Source organism: Lichenostomus cassidix, chromosome 1 (assembly GCF_008360975.1).
Source record: "Lichenostomus cassidix isolate B80296 chromosome 1, HeHo_3.0, whole genome shotgun sequence".
Classification (NCBI taxonomy): Eukaryota; Metazoa; Chordata; class Aves; order Passeriformes; family Meliphagidae; genus Lichenostomus; species Lichenostomus cassidix.
This window is the reverse complement of record NC_139479.1, coordinates 66517414-66536685: the sequence shown is the minus strand read 5'-3', so window position 1 is coordinate 66536685 and position 19272 is coordinate 66517414. Positions and strand designations below refer to the sequence as shown.

The following is a 19272-nucleotide window of genomic DNA, read 5'->3' as shown; positions in this document are numbered from 1 at the left end:
AATACACTTTGCAAGGTTGTTGATTCAGTAATATTCCGTTTCTTTACATTTGTGGGGTTTTTTTCCCTGCTATACTGCAGTTCTACTGACTGACTTGAAAAACATACCAAATTCCTCACTTGTCAGCCAAACAAGCTTGAAGATGCAACCCAACCTGGTCCCCTCATCTTTTGTGCAAGTTTCTGATCTCGCGAGTTCTTCTTACTGCCCATCCCACAGTTTATCCAGTGCTTCTATCTCTTCCTTGAAGAAATATCTTAATTTCCATGATAAGCAGATCAACAGATTTCTACATGTTTCTTCTGGTTCCCTGCACCTAAGACCCAGCTGTAACTCTCACAGGTGCCTCTTCCCATGCTCTGACAGAGGAATGTTGTTCATCACAGCCTTGACTTAGACAGGGCATATTTTCTGTTGACTTTTGCTCTCCTTCTGTAGAGGCACATGAAACACTTGAATGTGCTCACATTGCACAGGTTCCAGATATTTTCAGACACTTTTAATGAAGAATCTTGACATACCTCTTTTATTTTATGGGCTCAGTGAAACCATAAACATGTAATCTGTTTAATGTTTTCTGGCAAGGGCAATAGTAATATTGCTCTTCCCTGAGGTGGCCTTATGATTCTAAAATATTCAAATACATAACAAATAAAGTAGTCAATATTTTTGAAAAAATCCATAGCCCATGTTACATATAATGAATATTCTCCTCCTTTAGTATATATTTGTGTTAACTATTTAGTCTTTTGAAGCTTTACAGATAAATAAAAACAATAACAATAAATATGAACAATAAACAATGCACTTGTGCTCTTGAACAAGCTAAAGCAGGAGTTCCCAAAATGCTGTTTGTGGGGTCTTTTAATGTGTGTACATGGGGCCATGATGAGGCTGTGCAATAAAATCAGTTGGCAGTACAGTATTTTCTCAGTAGGACAGCTATAAAGTTCTGCGCGTTAACTTGAGCAGCCCAAGGGTTTCACACTGTGCAAGGTAACTCAATAATCTCAACTTCTATAATATACATATTATATATGTAAAATATGTATGCAACCTAATTCAACACCAAGTTGAAATGTACTTTGTAAATTTTCTAAAGGAGTTTGAAGGTCAAGATGAGTTGTCCTTTTGACTAGTTATCCAATTTTCTTCATTAGTACTTCCTGGAATTTTAATTTTCTCAGAATCTCACTATGTCAATAATATATACGATATACTACACATTTTTAGAGTGATGGCATTCTGAAAACTGCAGGAGAATCAACTGAAATACAGTCCTCTGAATTTTTTGGGTGATGGAGGTTTGTTTATCAGCTTTGCTTTTGATAAATGACAGGTCCCCTCATATTACAAGTTTTCCCCAGGAGGATTATGGCAGAGCCCAAGCTTTAAGGGTCTGCTGAAAATAGTTTATGGGTTATATTGTACGAAAGCCAGAGTGCATGGTTTCTCCAATGTCAACCCACTAGCCACTGATGCCTGCTGAAGATGATCTTGTGATTTAAAATACATATATCTGCTAATGACAAGAAATGTATGCTTCCAAGGGCCATATAAATTTTTATTTTTTAATTCTGTATTAATCAACGAGTCTTGCATATTTATTAAGACATCCAAGCAGCATGCAAGTATGCTGAAGAGATAAAGGGCAGTAATTTTGATAGTATCTGCATGTTTTCCTACATTATTTCAATATACCAATTCTTTTCAGTATGATCTTTAAGCATATCCTCAAATTTCTATTCTTTTTATAACTTTACTGTTATTTTCCAAAGTTCCAATAATTTCTCAGTAGAAATAGTCATGTAGCTAATGTCCACAGCAAGCAGGACTCAACAAATGCCATCTTGTAATGGGAAATGGTTATACTATTTGGAATATTGAGGTGAGGAAAAAAAGTACTCAATACAAAATGCTATATTCACCATTAGTCCTTCAAATTTGTGAAGCTAATAAAGAATTCTTTCTTTTAACTTAATAATTAAAGTCCCTAAGCTAGCATTTATCTGATTCTTGATGATAAAGAGCTGATTGTTATTATTTATTGACTGATAATAATTAATCATTGCTAAAGTAATCAGCAGTTCTCCAACCCCTTTTCCAAGCAGGCAGAAAGCAAACATAAATGCTAAAAACTTCACAAAGTTTGAGTCATCATGTCCTTATCTATCAGCTCCAGAGAATGTGTCATTGAAATACAGAAACTGCAAATCTTACAGACACACAAAGGAAATTAGAATGTATAAAGCTCAGTGCATCACTCCTTTCTTAGACAAGTAATTTCCCATTTTCCTCCCCTTGACTTCACCCCCTGTTGTCCCTGGGTATTGTTATTTCAGCACTCAGCTCTCCTACCTGGGTAGACTTCCCATGTCTGCAGAAGATGACTTAAAGGAGATAATAATAACTGTATTATTCCTCATGAAGAAGTCATCACAGGTTTGCAACTGTTCTGCTCCTCTAGCTTTGGAGTCTCAGTTTCATAGGCAAAATGAAGTACAAACTTCCAAAGTATGGGAGGAATGAGAGTAGGAATTTGTGCTTCACTTTAATATGTTCCCTTCTAGTTTTTGCCCTTGTACAACTGAGTAAGAGAAGAAGGAACTATTGCAGGGCAATTTGCAGATAGCATAAATTCCACTTAAGTTCCACTGCCTCATTGATGAAAACAGAAGAGTACCTGTCAGAAAAGTGCTTCAGAGTGGCTAAGCAAGGCACTGAGCAGTAATACAAGAGGCACAGAGACCTTGCAGAGTGTAAGCCATCCAAGAATAAGGGCAAGAAGCTTACTTTGGCAGGTCTCATACCTGATCATAGATGTAGGCTTGACTCTGCTCTGTTTTGATAAATTAAACTGAATTAACTCAATGTAATCTGAATAAACCAAACTCACAGGATGACAGAGCCATCAAGGTTCGAAGATACCTTTAAGATCATCTAGTCCAACCATCAACCCAGCACCACCATAACCACCCCTAAACCATATCCCCAAGTGCCACATCCAGATGTCTCTTGCACACTTCCAGAGATTATGACTCCACAAACTCCCTGGGCACCTTATTCCAATGACAAGCCATTCTTTAAGTGCATGTTTTTTAATAATATCTAATCTGAACTTCTCCTGGCACAACTTAGGGTCATTTCCTCCTGTCCTTTCACTTGAGACATGTCAGAAGAGACTGACCCTCACCTCACTGTAGCCTCCTTTCTGGTGGTTATAGAGAGTGATGAAGCCTCCCCTGAGCTTCCTTTTCTCCAGAATAAACAACCCCAGCTCCATCAGTTGCTCCTCATCAGAGTTGTGCTCAATGTCCTTTTTGTAATGAGGGCCCAGAACTGACCACAGGATTTGAGGTGTGGCCTCACCAGTGCTGAGTTTAGGGTCGCAGTCGCTACCCTGGTACCACTGGCCACACTATTGCTGGTAGAGGCCAGGATGCCATTTGCCTTGTTGACTACCTGAGTACACTGCCAGGTCAAACTCATTGTCAAAGACTTAAAACATTCTGAGTCCTTTCTCATGTGGTAGGATTACTTGATTAAAATGATTACAAGTCACAGAGAAGACTACATATATTTTAAGGAATCATAATTGACTTTAAGGACTATGGCTTTTGAATAAATTTTCAGGGATTTATCTCCTCTATTTGTGACTGCAGCCACTGACAAGAGAAGACTGACTGATGTCATCTATCTTTATGGCCTTTGACACAGTTCCTCATGACATCCTTATCTCCAAACTGGAGACGGATGGATTTGAAGGGTGGACTATTTGGCTGATAAGGAATTGGCTGGATGGACACAGCCAGAGAATTGTGGTCAATGGCTCTATGTCCAGGTGGAGGCCACTGACAAGTGGTGTCCCTCAGGGCTCTGTCCTGGGACTCGTGCTCTTCAATATCACTACAGTGTCATAGTGATATGCTCTTCAATATCACTATAGTGACATAATATATCAATATCACTACAGTGACATAGTGAGACTGAGCGCACCCTTGGCAAGTTTTCAGATGACACAAAGGTGAGCAGTGCAGTTGACACAACAGAAGGACTGGATGCCATCCAGAGGGACCTGGACAAACCTGAAAAATGGGCCCACAAAAACTTCATGGGGTTCAACAAGTCCAGGTACAAGGGGCTGCACCTGTGTCAGGGCCATCCCAGACATGAGCACAAACTGGAGAGGACCTCATTGAGAACAGTCTGCAGAGAAGGACTTGGGGTTTCTTGTGGATGAAAAGCTGAATATGAGCCAGCAATGTTTGCTTACAGCCCAGAAAGCAAACCACAATCTGGGCTGCATCAAGCAGACAAAATGAGAGATAGATGCTACAGAAACTTCCATATTGCATTTCAGCAAATTATTCCAGCCTAAATCTTGTGATTTAAGCTGATACAATGATTATCAAAGTTTTCATTTTGGCAGTGATTGTGTAATAAGGATAAAATTTACCTAACTGTAGTACAAGAACAGAACAAAAAAAAAAATGAAAGCAAGTGAATAATCAAGGAAACTTATCATCCAATTTTTTGCTGGTAAAGGACTGTTTTCTGAAATAATTTCCAGAGTTCAGTTGCCTTAGCTTTAAATGTCAAAAACAATGGAGCTTTCACAAACCTCCTTTAGAACACTACAGTTTTACTGGAAGATTTACTGATGGTGAAAGGTGATGGCACAGCTGCCTCACTAACACAATACAGAGCTGCACACAAACTGTCTCTGACATTGTACTGGCCACTCCCATGCCTGTGCAGCCTCCTCCAGAAGTCTTTGAACTTGCAGTCTGAAGGCCAAATCCTGACAAAGATATTCATTGTGAATACTACCTTAACTACCTAAATTATCTGTTTCGGTCATCTTGTCTCTTCTGGTGAGTGGCATCTCAATCTTTGTTTGACCCAGCTAAGCAAAGTAACATTCAATGCAAATATTAGACCATCATTATGCTGCTTTAAACAAACAAGCAGGATTGGTTTAGATCTTCCTAAATGTGTGGAAAGAGGCATGATGCAAATATGTGTGCAGACAGAGAGGCTGCAGAGGGGCTGCTGGAGCACCTAGCACATCCTAATGGTTACCATAAGCAGTTCCTTTCCAGCACGTGGCCTTCCCGACTTGTCCCTCAAGGGAGAGAGAAACAGTAGAGGAAGCTGTGACAACTCACTTAGGTGCCCTAAGTAACGTCAACAGCAACAGAAACCTTTGGCTGTTACAATAGCTAATATGGGCTGCCCAAACAGACTATTTGAAATAGTTCCAGAAAGGATTTTCAGTTTACTGCCATGTTAGACTATGCTTGTCTCTTTGCAGCAGCAAACAGTATTAGCAGGATTTCTATACAGTCCCTGAGGTGAGGCAAGTTCACACTGTCAAGGGTATGATTTCATAATACTTTCTTATTGCCTAATGTCTGTCAAATATCTTGATTTTTTAACTTGCCTGAAATGCTACTCCAGAAAGTAACACACACTCTTTTCAGACTATGTAAGGATAAGATAAGCTTACTGATGGAAAGTTGAATATTAATACCTGGTTAAATATGTTCATCAGCTGTGCCCTGCTCAATATAGTTTGAAGAAATGATAGTCTAGAAAAATGTTATGTTTCAGAAGCTATTCTGAATAATTTATTGCCCCTGCACACAGAGCTGGCTGCATGCACAAACGCCGCATCCAGTTTGATATGAAAACTTGAAGTTAAGGAGGCAAGGAAAAATGGCTGAAGGTGCCACTTCAGAGCTGCAAATGAATCTCTGGAAAGAACAATTCAAATAATCATAGAATTATTTAGGTTGGAAAAGACCTTTAAGAACATTTAGTCCAACCATTAACCTAAGTATTTGGGAAGAACTGTGTTTGGGCATTAAATATACTGCTGATTACAGACTCCTGACAAAAAGAGATTGCCAAATTTAGAGAAATTTTTATGAGAAAGCACAGGAAATATATGTGGAACTGCTCAAAGGGTGGAAACTAGGGACCATGCTGAATTCATAAAGTGAACAGAAATATCATTTATCTTGTACCACTCAGATGAGGCAGAAGCCGTAGGGCATTTTTTTAAAGGGCACCATTACATGAATTGTTTTCAGCAGTTTCTTCCACTTGGCAAAGAGTTGGCAGCATACACAAGTTGTATTTTTTCCATCGTCCCTCTACTTGTTTACTCTTCAGTGTACTTGAAGATTTGTCTCTGCTTATTAATTAGAATGAAACCAGAAGTTCTACAGTTGCCACCTAAATGCATTTAACAACTATTTAAGAGGAGATTGGGTCACTGTCTCTGCTTGTGGTGACTGCCTGCAAGGGTCACCCTTCCATCTTGGAGAAGGTAACAGCCTTTCCTCCTTTCTAGACCTAAAACAGGAGGTTTGCAGTCAGTAACAAATACATTTACCTAGGAATGCCCCTGCAGGGTAGATCTTAATCACTATTTCACTGATAATTCAGTAGTGAGGATTTAGCCAGGATATGGCACAGGGTGCTGTGTGTGATGACCCCTATCTGTATGGCCAAAGTAATGTGTTTATGGTAGGATTTTTAAGTTTTAGGTTTAGCAGCAATGGTTGCTTGTCAACATTTTTACCACATGCTGTCTTTATTTATTTAATTTCTTTCCACTAGAAAGACATTTCTTCCAGCACCATTTCTAAACAATAGCCATAAGTAAGCCATATGACCATGTCATATATTTACTACAATGAGAGTCATGGGGGAGTTTTTAGTCTGAATAGTATTTCACAGCTGCTGCTAAAATTAGAAAGACAAGACAATCTTAATTTTTAAATTTTTTTTTTTTTAATTTTTGGAGGCTTTTCTAGAATGATGCATACTTATTTACATAGAGAAAAAAGTCAAAACCAGGACTGCATCATATTGCATCCAGTTCTTGAAATGTTTTGACATACTTACTGAGATTTACTAGGTAATTTCACATGCTTGTTTGGCAATTTATAAGCCATTATTTTGTCCTACGAGCTGCATCCTTGAGTTTATTTTATGGCATAGACATAAAGTAAACTAAATGACAATGTCTCCTGGTCTCTCACTTTTATCTATGGGAATGACCTTCAGTAAAGAGAATCCAAAGGATGTTATGCATCGATTTTGATAGATACTATTTTCATTAATGTGAATGTTTCTGAGTAAATGAGGAAGTAAGACTTGGCTTAGGTTAGAATAACAATGCAATTACTTAATAAACCATGTGTCATGAGAATCAGGGTCAGTATTGCATCAAAAGCTGCGCTGTTTGGGAACCATCTTTGGGCCTTGGTCTTCTAATATTATCTGCTGAGAAAAATGTCTAAAACATGCCTTTTTTCTTTGTGTGCTGGTAGGTTTCTGCAGTGACGTTGGGATACGTAGGAAATACAGCACAAAACTCCCACTCAGTTAAGGGCAGAATTAGTCACCCTGAATTAAAGATAGGTTAGTACTAAAGGAAAGCAATTGAGTATTGTATATTGTAGTTTTGATGTAAATACGGACATTACAGTCCAAATTCTGCTTTCTTTAATTTAATGAGAAGTCAACGAAACAACTCTGTATTGTAAGCACTAGAAGTAAAAGGAGAACTGCAGGCAGAGTAAAATAAAACCCACTGGTTAAAAGACTAGGGCCACAGTCTGGTTTTAAAGGCATAGAGAAGATTTACATGGAAAATAATTTTTCTAAACTGGAGGAAGGAGAAGACAGAGGAAGAAAAGGTATGCCTGACCTGCAGGTTAAGATGAATTTGTGCTGCAAGGTCAAGAACATTGGCTTTCCAAGAGGTTGGTTTGCCCACTACTTGGAATAATTTCATATTTTTGCACTAGAACTGAGCTTCTCCGATGATAAACATGTTTAGCTCCAGTCATTTAGTTTGTCACCAGTTGGGAGCAGGGGGGAAACCGAGCTTATTCTCCAGACTAGTGACAATTCAATTGGGAGGCTTCTGTTCCTCCAGTTCCAAAAAAACAAAGTTAATTTACTCAACCTTTTTTTTTTTTTTTTTCTGGAAAAGTTATATATAGTTGGATGATTTTTATTACACAGGGTTTTTAATTTTGTCCTGAGTCGACTTCTGTTTTCATTTTGGCCACTGGTTTCTAGAGCATCATGATGTATATAACAGTACAGATACAAAAAAAACCAACAGAAAAACCCAACCAACCAACCAACCAACCAATTACTATGTACCAGTTTTTAACTTGTCTTTCCCATTGTTTTAATGAAATAATAGTACAGGAAACAGTTATGTAGTAGAAGCAGTGCTGTGGCTTGGGTGGCTCAGTGCAGGAGTGCCACCACACCAAAAGGCTGTTTTTCAGCATGAAGAAATATATTCTGCTCTAAGACTAAATGTTTGCTCTGTCTCTTTGGAACAGTCCTTGGACTGTATGCTCTACGTGGCATGATATATGATCTTGTAGGAATGTTTGGAGCCAATGTTCCCTTTAAAAAAAAAAAAAGAAAATCAAAGTTTGACGTTCAGGCTAATAGAAGTGTCGTCAATCTGAAGTAAAATTTGTCTTGTGAAAAACCTAGTATACTTTTACTGTAGGTTTAGGTCCTTTATTTTGTAATTCACATTATTATCATCCTATAACAATTTACTCAACTCCTTTTCCTCCTGTAACCAACCTTAAATGACTCCACTTATTTAAAACACACGTGAAACTAAAGAGTAGTTTATATTACCTCCAGCTCCATGTGTTTTTCTTCCTTGTCATGGTCCATCAATGCCTTTTCAGAATGATTGTTGCAGTCTTGTAAATGACAGATGTGTTGATATTTATTAAGTTCATGTTTAAATTGCTTTCTTTGAGAAACTTTTCTTCTCCGAAGACTTTTGACAAATGCCTCATACTGTGGCAGTTCCATAAATGTATCATCATCACCTCTGTTATCTGCTTCTTCCTCTTCTGAAGAAAAATCATCTGCTTCTCCTGCCTCGCAAATATGGAGCTTAGTGTCATTTTCATGTGATAAAAATTCGAAATCAGAAAATGCAATAGCACTTGGTTTGTGTTTTATGACTCTGATCTCATGATTCGCTTCTGGTTTCTTGTCTGAATCTTTTCCTGTAAGGACTGGCCATTCTGTGTGCATGGGAAGGTTTAAAGGATCTTCCTTTGGGGTGTGCCTTGTGTAAGAGGATAATTCTTCACAAAGATTCTTTGTCTCAGGCTGGTTGGTGGCGCTGGCATGCCCTGCAGCTATGCCAAGTTGTGAGGATGTCTCATTGTGGTTCAACAAGGGTGACACAGACAGCAAACTCAGCTCAGGTTCCAGTAGCGCATTCTGAAATTCATATGGACTTGCCTGATTTTCTATCTTTCTTTGGTATTCTTCATACTTTGCTTGGTTTGGAGTCCCCAGGCACTTGGCAGATGTAAGATAAGGTGAGCCCTGTTCTTTTTCATAGATGTTAGTTTCCATTCCAATGGGTTTCATCCATCAGAGATAAAAATTACTTCATTCTTGCTTTTCTTAAGAAACATAAATCTGCATATGTAGCCAGGAAATATATTCTTAGTTTTCCAAAACTGTGATCACACAGTCATTATTGATGCCTGGACCTGCATACAAAATATCTGAATCCTCTCAACTCCTGGAAAAGAAAAAGAATAAAATTAATGGCAACGTGCTTGCAATGGAGTGCATCAGCAAAAGTAATCCTGAAACATGAAATTTCCATATCAAATTTACTGCAGATTTACTTATGCTCTTCAAAAATATTTTATGTATGCAGATTAAATGAATTTAAAACATGAGAATTTTGACTTGTTTTGCTTAGAGACTGGGAAAGAAATGGCAAATGCAGAAGTGTTTTTTAATTCATGACTTTAAGTTGATTATTGACACAATGGTTCAGAATCATTTAAAGTGGTGTTAGATATATGCTTATTATCTCAATATGCCTCTGTTCACTGTATTTTCATTGTCTGTTAAATCATTGACAACTTTTACACTGCTCTGATAAAGCTACTGAAATACAATAGGGGAGAGTAGGGAACAAAACATAGGCAAATGTCATAGGGAAAATTGACAGAAAAAAAGATGTCAGTACAGGTATGATTTTCTGTATCTCAAATTCAGTGAATTGCCAATGCAGTGCAGCACCTGTCCTTTTCCAATGGATTTGAAAAGCAAAAGGTGGAGGCTAAAAATAAGGGAGAGCTTCAGTACTACATCTCAGTTGGCATTGTCTGCTTTGAAACAGTCTTCATGTCCATGCTCACATCCAGGCTGTGCACCTCCAATACACTGGGGGAAGGGAGCAGCTGAAGAACTGATCTTGCATCAGTGAATAGCTTATATTCACCCATACATGTCATTTACTTCTTGTGACAGATTGAATATTGATAGTATTTATTTTAATGATTGTTTCAGTACTCCATCTGTGAGAGAGCAAAGCAGAACAGAAGCTTTTCAAAATAAAAAGAGAAGCTTAAGCCTTTGATGTATGTGGCAAACCTGTCAGTGATGAGGAAGACATGTCAGAAGGCAGCACTGTGACTGTCAAAGTGGGAAGCAAGCAAAGTAAGATGCTGGCATGTGATGTGCCTGTCACTGCATATACCATACACTGAGCAATGCACACCAGCTAGGCATATTTCAGTGCTGGTTAGTGTATGTTTTACTGTTACAGACATACATTTGATAATAGAAAGAATACTGTTACACATACAGAAAATTTGGATTTATTGTATTACCTTTGTCATTTGAACTGCAGCTGTAATAGACGTGAGCATACAGGAACACACTGTTTATGTAGATCTCTCAGCTATTGATAGTTATTTAAACATCAAGACATTATTGTAAGCTGTCTAACCTCCTGCTGGAGTCAGCGGAGAGAGAAAAATGCTTCCAGAAGGTAAATGCTCACTTACCTTGTTTACCTATTTTGATTTGGGATGGGTCTCCCGCCTGGCTTGCCTGCCTATTCCAAAACTATGGAGGATGTCTAGACAAAAAGCTTACACCACTCATCCAGCCTATAGAGGGGTGAATAAAGTCAAGAAGAATCTCAGCTCATATCTTTGGTACACAGTAATAGATTACATTGTCTATGTGTGAATGAGAAACCTGCTTCTGAAGCCCTCATTGTCTCAGGTGCTTCAGGTTAGTCATCTACATAGAACTGACTTCACTTTCAGAAGTGCTGAGCACCCTTGGTTCTTCCTTAACAGTGGGAGAGCTAGCTGACCACAATGTCTTTGGAAAAGAAAACATGTTCCCAGTTTTAGATGGAATGATTGGAATAACTAACATTTCACACCATATCCTGTACCTTGTGGGCACCAGTGAAAAAGCCTTCTGCCATTTCAGGTGATTTTTATCTGTGCTTTGCTATAAGCCATCACCTTTGCTTCTGAGTCCCTGACACTCAGCACCCTGGAAGAAAGCATGCTGCCAGTACCCATGCTCCCGCCCCACAAAGCCAGCTATAACCAAAAAAGATTTGCCTATTCTAGGAGACTTCCCAAAAGGCAGCAAAAGAGCTTTGGCCTGGCTGCCCACATCAGGTGAGAGGGTGGGTTGTGTTCACCAGTTTCTGCTGGTGGCTATCCCGTTCCTCATCTGGTGGTAGTTCCAGAAGAAGTGTAGCAGTGCCCAGGTCTCCAGGTTTCCTCCAGAGACTCTCTTTCCCAGTCTTCACCCCTTCCTATTGTCACTCTTCCCATCCTTGGCCTGTTCCCTGAACCCTCTTTCGTTTTGGGAATGCTGCCAAGCAGGCTCTGCTGTGATGGTATCTGCAGAAATACACCTCTGTGTGCATAGTAACATCTTTGCTGTAACAAGCCCAACATTTAACAAAAAATGCTACAGAAGAAGTTATAGAAATTCACGGGATCACCGAATGGGTCAGGTTGGAAGGGATCACAGAGTGTCATCTGGTCCAACATCCCTGCTCAAGCAGGGCAGTCCTGGAGCGCATGGCACAGGATTGCATCCAGACACTTCTTGAATAGCTCCAGTGAAGGGCACTAGACAACTCTGGGCAATCTGTTCTAGTCACTCACACAATAAAGAAGTTCTTCCTCATATTTAGGTGGAACTTCTTGTGCATCCATCTCTGCCCAGGGCATCAAATTCTGCAGTAGGCATGCACAGGATAAGAGAATTATGTATTTTTTATTTCTAGTATTTTAGTATGACGCTTTAGTCTCCCAAACATGAATTACCATCCCAGAAAAATTTTGTATTTTTCATCATCTCTCTATATATTTATATTACTAGCATTTTAAATCAATACCAAACTTATTTTAAAACTTTGCAAATTTATTTCTCTCAAATGAGTTTTGGTTTTTACAGGATATGGTGTAAAGCTGTAATTTTTACAGTTTAATTGCAAAATCGTGAAAGAATTTTTCTGTTTACTACATTTGCTTATTGTATTGTAATCTGTTTTTTTCCTGGTATGAGACTGGAACAAATCAAGTATGCAAAAGCAGACTGGTTTTGTGCAAGTATGGCAAGAGATCTCTGAGGAGGAAGTAGTGAGAAGAGAGAAAGTTGGTTTACCCTTGTTCATCCTGAGCAACATATCTCTTTACTCAATCTAGCAGTGACTAGAAAAATCCCCACACTTTTATGTATAATATTAAATTCCATTTTTATAAAGAGTTACACATAGATGTTTCTAACTCCTAAAAATGGAGCATTCTTGGCAAAGCAGAGAATTTAGAAATCCTGCCCACAGCAAAATTTGTAACTCAGAGTGGTCGGAACATTCAGAGCTAAATCTGTACATGTCACGAAAGGCCTCTAAGACAATCCTGCAAAATAATGTAATTCTCACTGCAATGATGAATGTATGCACATACAAGTCCTGAAAACTAATAATCTTTCTGGAAAAGGTCTTCGAGGCTTTATAAATAGGGAGATTACTCTTGTATACATATGTAATTCTCAGTATATAGAGCAGCATTAGCTCTACTGGTAGAAACTAATATAGGTAAGGGTGTCAAATATTGAAAGTATATGTAGTTTTGTCAGCTAAAAAGGGAATGCAGGGCTACCACAGGTAACTGTCCAATCAGATCTGACTCCAAACAACATTAGTAAGAGCAAGAAAAATTAAAAATAAGCACAGAGGATTTTTTTTTTAAACGTGGAATACATATCTGAGTGCAGCAACTTCAGCTGTTTACCCATATGAGTTTAAAACTTACAAATAGAATGTTGTTTATGAGTGAAAACTTCTTACAAATCAGCAGTAAATTAATACAGATTTGTGATATAGCTAGTGACCTGCCATGGAAGGTAATTTCTCATATGGTCAGGCACAAGCAAGGGTGTATGTGCAGTCTCACAGATAAACTTCTGTGTACTATGTTCTACTGGCTTGATTCCCATTTGCCTGAAATCAAATTATTATGATTTATTTCATGGGGTTACTCTAACAGCAAATCATCTAAACCAGCTTTTCAAACATGGCTTAAATTTGTGCATTTCAATATCCACTATGTATTTTGGCATTATAGAGCATGTGAATGTGTGCAACTTTCTTAGTTTAAATTCAATTTAAATCTGAACTGACATAGTAAACCAGCAAATCAAGTCCTGATCTTGGCTGGAACAGTAAACCACCCATCTAAAATAAAAAAGTTTCTACCTCTCAGCCCCTAGTGCATTTGCTTCCCTTTCACAATGACTTTGCTTAGTATTTCCCATTGATTTATACAACCTTCCCATGAAAAATTAAGCAAACAAGCCATGAGAATGTGAGACACATAGACTAAGAGAAAATTAAGTGATTAGGATATTTTTGCCTGATGATAAATTTACCTGTTTTGCAAGGTAACCCCATATTTTTCAATTCAGTTAATTTCCATAAGCGTAACAACAGGAGTGAGTAGCCAAAAGATCCTCCACGCATTGGGGCAGAACAGAAAAAGAAATGAGCAGATCCTTAACAAAAGAAATTTCAGCTTGCTTGCTGCACAAGAGCTCTGTCAACGGAAGTATGTGTGAGAATCCCTGGGGCGAAAACAGCCTTCTGCAAGCATTGGCCAAATTATTCACAGAAAAAGACAGAAAAAAAGAGGGAATGAAAAAAATAAAAAGAGAGTCAGAGCATGCTTTGTAGGAACACCAGCCACTTCTAAAAATACAGCATGACCTCATTCTTTGCATTATGCCAGACCTTAACATCGTGCTTTGCTTTATCACCCGGAGCACCTGGAGTCAGGTTCCCACTGCTTGAGTTTGGATGCTGTCAGATTTTGAAAAGGTAGGCAGTGAAATGCCTTTTGATGTAGTATAAAGGCAGTGTAAAGGAGTACCAAAATTAGCTTTTCATGTCACTTGCAAATTCTAATTATTTTTTGCCTATGTTTCGTCAAGACCTATATTTGCTGCCAAAGCTTTACAAGTCTTCCCTTTTATATATATTAATAGAATCATAGCTTGCAGACAGACTTCTGCATACCCTGCAAAATGTAGCTGTAGTGGAAATTACTGGACACATGAGATTTTGAGTGTGATTATAAATCAGTTATTTGCAAATCTAGCCGGGAAAAGAAAAGGATGTATTGTCACTGGAAATATGGGGTGAGAAGCCTCTGAGTTATACTTTAATTTTGGAAGTGTTTTTTCTGTATTGCTTTTGATTAGAGCAAACAGCAAAAATGGAAAAGCTGCAATACTCTTCCACTCATGTAATGGATGTCTTCATGTACTCATGCTCATAGCTGTAAATTACATTTTTCACCTTGAGATATCCAGGCACAGATACTTGGCACAGATGCTGCCAAATCTACATCCATCCTGACTCATTTCAGTGAGTGAAGGAGGCGGCACTGAGGTGCTGATTTCTCTTACACCTCATGCTCCTGATTGCCTTCACTGAAGTTAAGCAGTATTTTATTCAGCAAAGAATTTGGCATAGTTATGAATGAGTCAGTCAGCAAATGAAGCCACATCTTGAGGCAACCATTTTTCAGGAATTACTTTACGTGACAGTTCAGTGAGGCTTGTCTCAATTCAGAAGTGTTCATTGTATCTCAGGAGAGCTGCACTACCAGGTCTGTCTGCTACCGGCTTTGCCATCACTGCCCCCACCTCCACTGTGTCAGAAGCTCATTTTACATTGCCAAGGAAAGTAAAATATCTTCTCAAACGCAATAAACTATGATGATAAAGAGACACTTTGTTAATTTAATAGTGCTTACGTTCGTGTTTCTCTTAGGTGTAACTGTTGGTGGCAGATGTGCTGCTTCCCAAGCACCCTCTTAACAAACGCAGCAATGTCAGCAATTTATTTACAGCTGGACCTACTTGCAATCTATAGGAGGAAAGACTGCAACGAGAGGAATCATTGACATATTTTGTGCTATTAGCTGAGCCTGAGGCTGAGTTTAATCCAGCTGAGGCAGTAACATCCTGCCAGTGTGCTGACTCAATTGTATTTCTGTCTAAACCAGCATTTCCAAAGGCAGTATCATTGTCACCTTACACCGTGTGGTAATTGCAAATAAGTTGAGGAAATACCTTCTGCAATACAACTATTGGGCTTTCTAAGACCCTAGATCCATGGACAATGTTTAGTTCTAGTTAATTTACATGAAGTGGGCCTTGATTTTGCTGATCTTTCTGCTCTATGCAGCACATAATAGCATGGTTACAATCCTGAGCAAAACCAAATGGCAGGGATGTGTGGGCAGCAGTACAGTGAAGGAATGGACATGATTCTTCACACTTGGAAAAGTCTCATGCTCCTTGCAGACATGATTATATCCTCTCAAAAGAAGGTATCAAAAAGGAGTTGGGCATGAATGGGGAACAGAGGGCCTATGTCTGTCAGTATGTTTCTGAGAACATGAATGAAATATCTTCAAAGAATAAAACCTGTCTTTCCTTCTGCCAATAGGCATCTTTTACCATTGCATACAATGTGTTGCTTTGGTATTGCCTGTTCTGCCTCATGTACCTTGTCTTACATGTATGAAATCTACCGTCAATCTCCTGATGAGATATTGGCCAGAGGTTGTTTGACTGCATGCTTTTAGAAGGCAATTTTGAGTGGTTTAAGATTACACTTGGAATTACTTGAGACATTAAACCTGATTTAAAGATGTTGCCCTAGAATACTTTGGCTTTGTTTTTGTATGGGCGATGGAATCAACATGGGACAGGAAGAGCAGCCAGCCGTACAGACACTGTTCATAAACACAGGCTCCAAAAGGAACCAACACCTGATAAATATGTTTAAAATAACACTGGATAAACCACATAGGAAAAAAAGTCTGTGTCGCCTAGGCTGAGGATCTTGACATTGGTAAGATCCCAGGTCTTCGTATCTAAGTCAGGAAACAGCCTTTCTGAGAGCAAAGACACACAGGCATGAGCTGCTTCTCCTTCCAGTTTAAATACTACCACTGTTCCTTCAGCATGTAAAATGAATTCCACTATGTATATTCATGAGATGCTCAATGGACTGCTTGGAAATTAATCTTCATTTTGCACAAGTGGAAAGAGGCTGGAAGGACCAATTTTTGTTTCATTTTGGAGGATGTCTATGATAGCATGGATGGCATAATTGTATTCACATATTTTCATTTTTAAGAGACAATTTCTCCTGAAAGAGAAATGACATAAGACAACCACTTCTCACTCTACAAGTTAGGCAAGTAACAAGAAGCTTGGCTTTAGTTTTTCTTCTATTTAGCTATTCTCTCTACAAAATTGTTTATCAGCACAAAAGTCTCCTTCACAACAGCTGGCAATTGTCTTCCAAAATTGCACATACCCCTCTGAGAAATCTCTGCTGAACTTGTGACACCCACTAGCAGCCAAAGACACTGAACAAAAGCAGTTATTTTTGCATTTCACAGGATCAGAGGCTGGTATGGTCTGTTCATGTAGGGTTCGTAACTCCTTAGAATGAAAGAACTTAAGTTCTTTAGATATATTTCCCTTTCTGAAAAAGAAAAACATATCACTGCTTTGGGTACCTTCATGAGAAAGTAGCAGTTCATATTAGTTTCGTTTTTAACCATTATTACCCACAATCTACATATAAGGAATTGGATGCTTGCATCTACTATGACCATGCAGTCAGCAGAAGAGTTGTAAGCTGGAATCAAAGTTTCTTTATACCTAAAGCCTTGTCTTACTCACATTGCACCTTCTATCAAAAAACCCCAAGTTTTATTTACTAATTGTCATGATTGAATTTACACAAAGAACATATGAGACTGAGGCTTCATCAAGCATTGTTACTGAAGATGAGCACTTGTTTTAATAGGATGAACTCTTCTTGCTGATATTGTTTATAGAAGAGGGTTGCATTTCATTAGAAATGTGTGCACTTTTCCCCCTGAACTGGGTTCTCTTACAGAGAGATAAACCAATAATCTTAAGTAAACCACTACACTTCCTCCAAGCTCCTGATTTTTCCCATAATTATTAAATTTCCCCAACAGCTCCAACACCCTTCAGTAACTCTTTAGTGCAGTGCTTCTGCTCCAAGCTTCCTTTGCACCAACAAGTTAAATTTCAGTCTAATCTTCAAAGTAATCTTGATGCTTTGACTTTTGCTTCAGCACCCTCTGTCCTTGCCACCTGTGCCCATGGCCAACAGAGGGGTGAAAGCCTGGTGCAGGGGGACAGATGCCCCAGCAGCCACCAGGAGCTACTACACTCATTCCAGGAGAAACCACATAAAAATTATTCTCTCTTGCTGCTTTCTGAGAAAAGTACAGGGAGAAAAATAACCCACAGGATACTGGTGTTTGGGATAAGAACTGCCTCAGTTGGTCTGAAACCAGCCCATCTTGAGAGACAGACCCCTGTAGCTTCTGAACCTTGGCCAAGTTCATTAATCCCATTTGCAAGACCTGATTGTTTCTCATACCTAAGCCAGCTGGCTAAATACCTGAAGGAAAAATAGGGGAAAATTCAGCTGCCTAAACATAGGCTTCTAATACCCTTGAGACATGCTAAACTAGCCCACTTGGCCTTCAGCTGGCAGCTCAGAGAGGTATGAACCTCCTCCAACTCCTGTGACATACCTACTGTGTGGATGTTGTAGGACAGCAGTGCATCTCAGGGGCACTGCTTGGCACCTGCAGGTAGGCAGTTGTTTAGGCAGATGAATTGTCCCTTCAGATTCCTTAGCAGGCTATTCAAAGAATTTCACTGCAGGCATCTAATTTTGATAATTAATTTAGGGTTCTTAGTTAAGATTCTCAGTCTTTCCTTTCCCTGTATAAAAAGCCTGCATTCTTAATGTATGCACCTCAATTCAGCTGCCATAAGTACTGTATTGCTTCCAAAAAAAAGTGTGTGTTAAGTCTCCTGGCTAAGCAAAGAAGCTGCTGTAGGAAGCCAAATTGATAAAAATTGCCAGCAGCTCCCTGCTGCTTAAGGACCTGTTTCTGTGCTCCAGTAGGTTATTAGGGAAACTTTCAAGGCTAGATCAGAACATACTCAGAAAACAAACAAGAACAAGCACTTTAGTGCCAGGTTTGTGGCACTTCATCTCCCCAGGTTTGCACTCCTGTCAGTCTTATAAAGTTTCTGCACTGTTTTGGCAACATGCTACATTTCTCTGTTGAAATATGCTGCTTAATGCAAGGCTGGAAAACAGCTTGAATAGGCAGGGCTTTGATTTATGAACTGCATCAATATGGTAATGAGCACATTGGCTGGGCAATTAGTTTTAGATTGTATAAGCTCACACCAGCTTTTGTTATTATGAGTACAAAGGTTTGTCAGAATACCTCTGAGTTCAGTATTTCAGAATCCTCTGGTGTCTTTATGCTTATTAGACCAGAACTGCAGCAAATTAAAGCCTCTGCTACACCTTCTGAATCTAATACAACTAAGCCATATGTATGAAAATATCAGCAGCAAATAGATTAAATAGATGCATCGATTTAAAATGCTACTTTCCATGCTTTTTTTTTTTTCTGGTCTAAGATGGGCTTTGATCTGCAGCAATGTCTTTATCATGCTCTCTAATCAGTGTCTGTAATGAATGCTAAAGAAATGGTGACCCTGCAATAAATGTCAATTAGTACAAAGGCTGTGCTGCAGGGTAGCCCCTCCTCTCAAGACCTGCTGGGTCCATGAGATATAAATGGCAGCAAGGGAGGGCTGTGTCAGCTGCAATGAACATCAGTTATTTTAGACAAACCTCCTGTGATCCCGATCAGTATGTGCAGAAAGGCCAAAATGAATCTCACTCAAACCGTTTTGGTCAAGCAATACTTTTTGGTACAAGAACTCTTCCCTCAAAAACAACATGGTTTTGATGGATTACCCATGCAT

The 19272-nt window shown here is 38.9% G+C and overlaps 1 protein-coding gene across 1 annotated transcript in view; it reads right to left on the bottom strand.

The window, feature by feature from the left end:
- The window catches only part of STARD13 (StAR related lipid transfer domain containing 13), a 285297-nt gene that overhangs the window by 230741 nt on the left and 35284 nt on the right, over positions 1 to 19272 (bottom strand). The window contains exon 3 of the mRNA XM_085061629.1: positions 8689 to 9601. Coding sequence (XP_084917755.1) covers positions 8689 to 9444 — 756 coding nt within the window. The 5' untranslated portion in view covers positions 9445 to 9601. The remainder of the gene's footprint in view (positions 1 to 8688; positions 9602 to 19272) is intronic.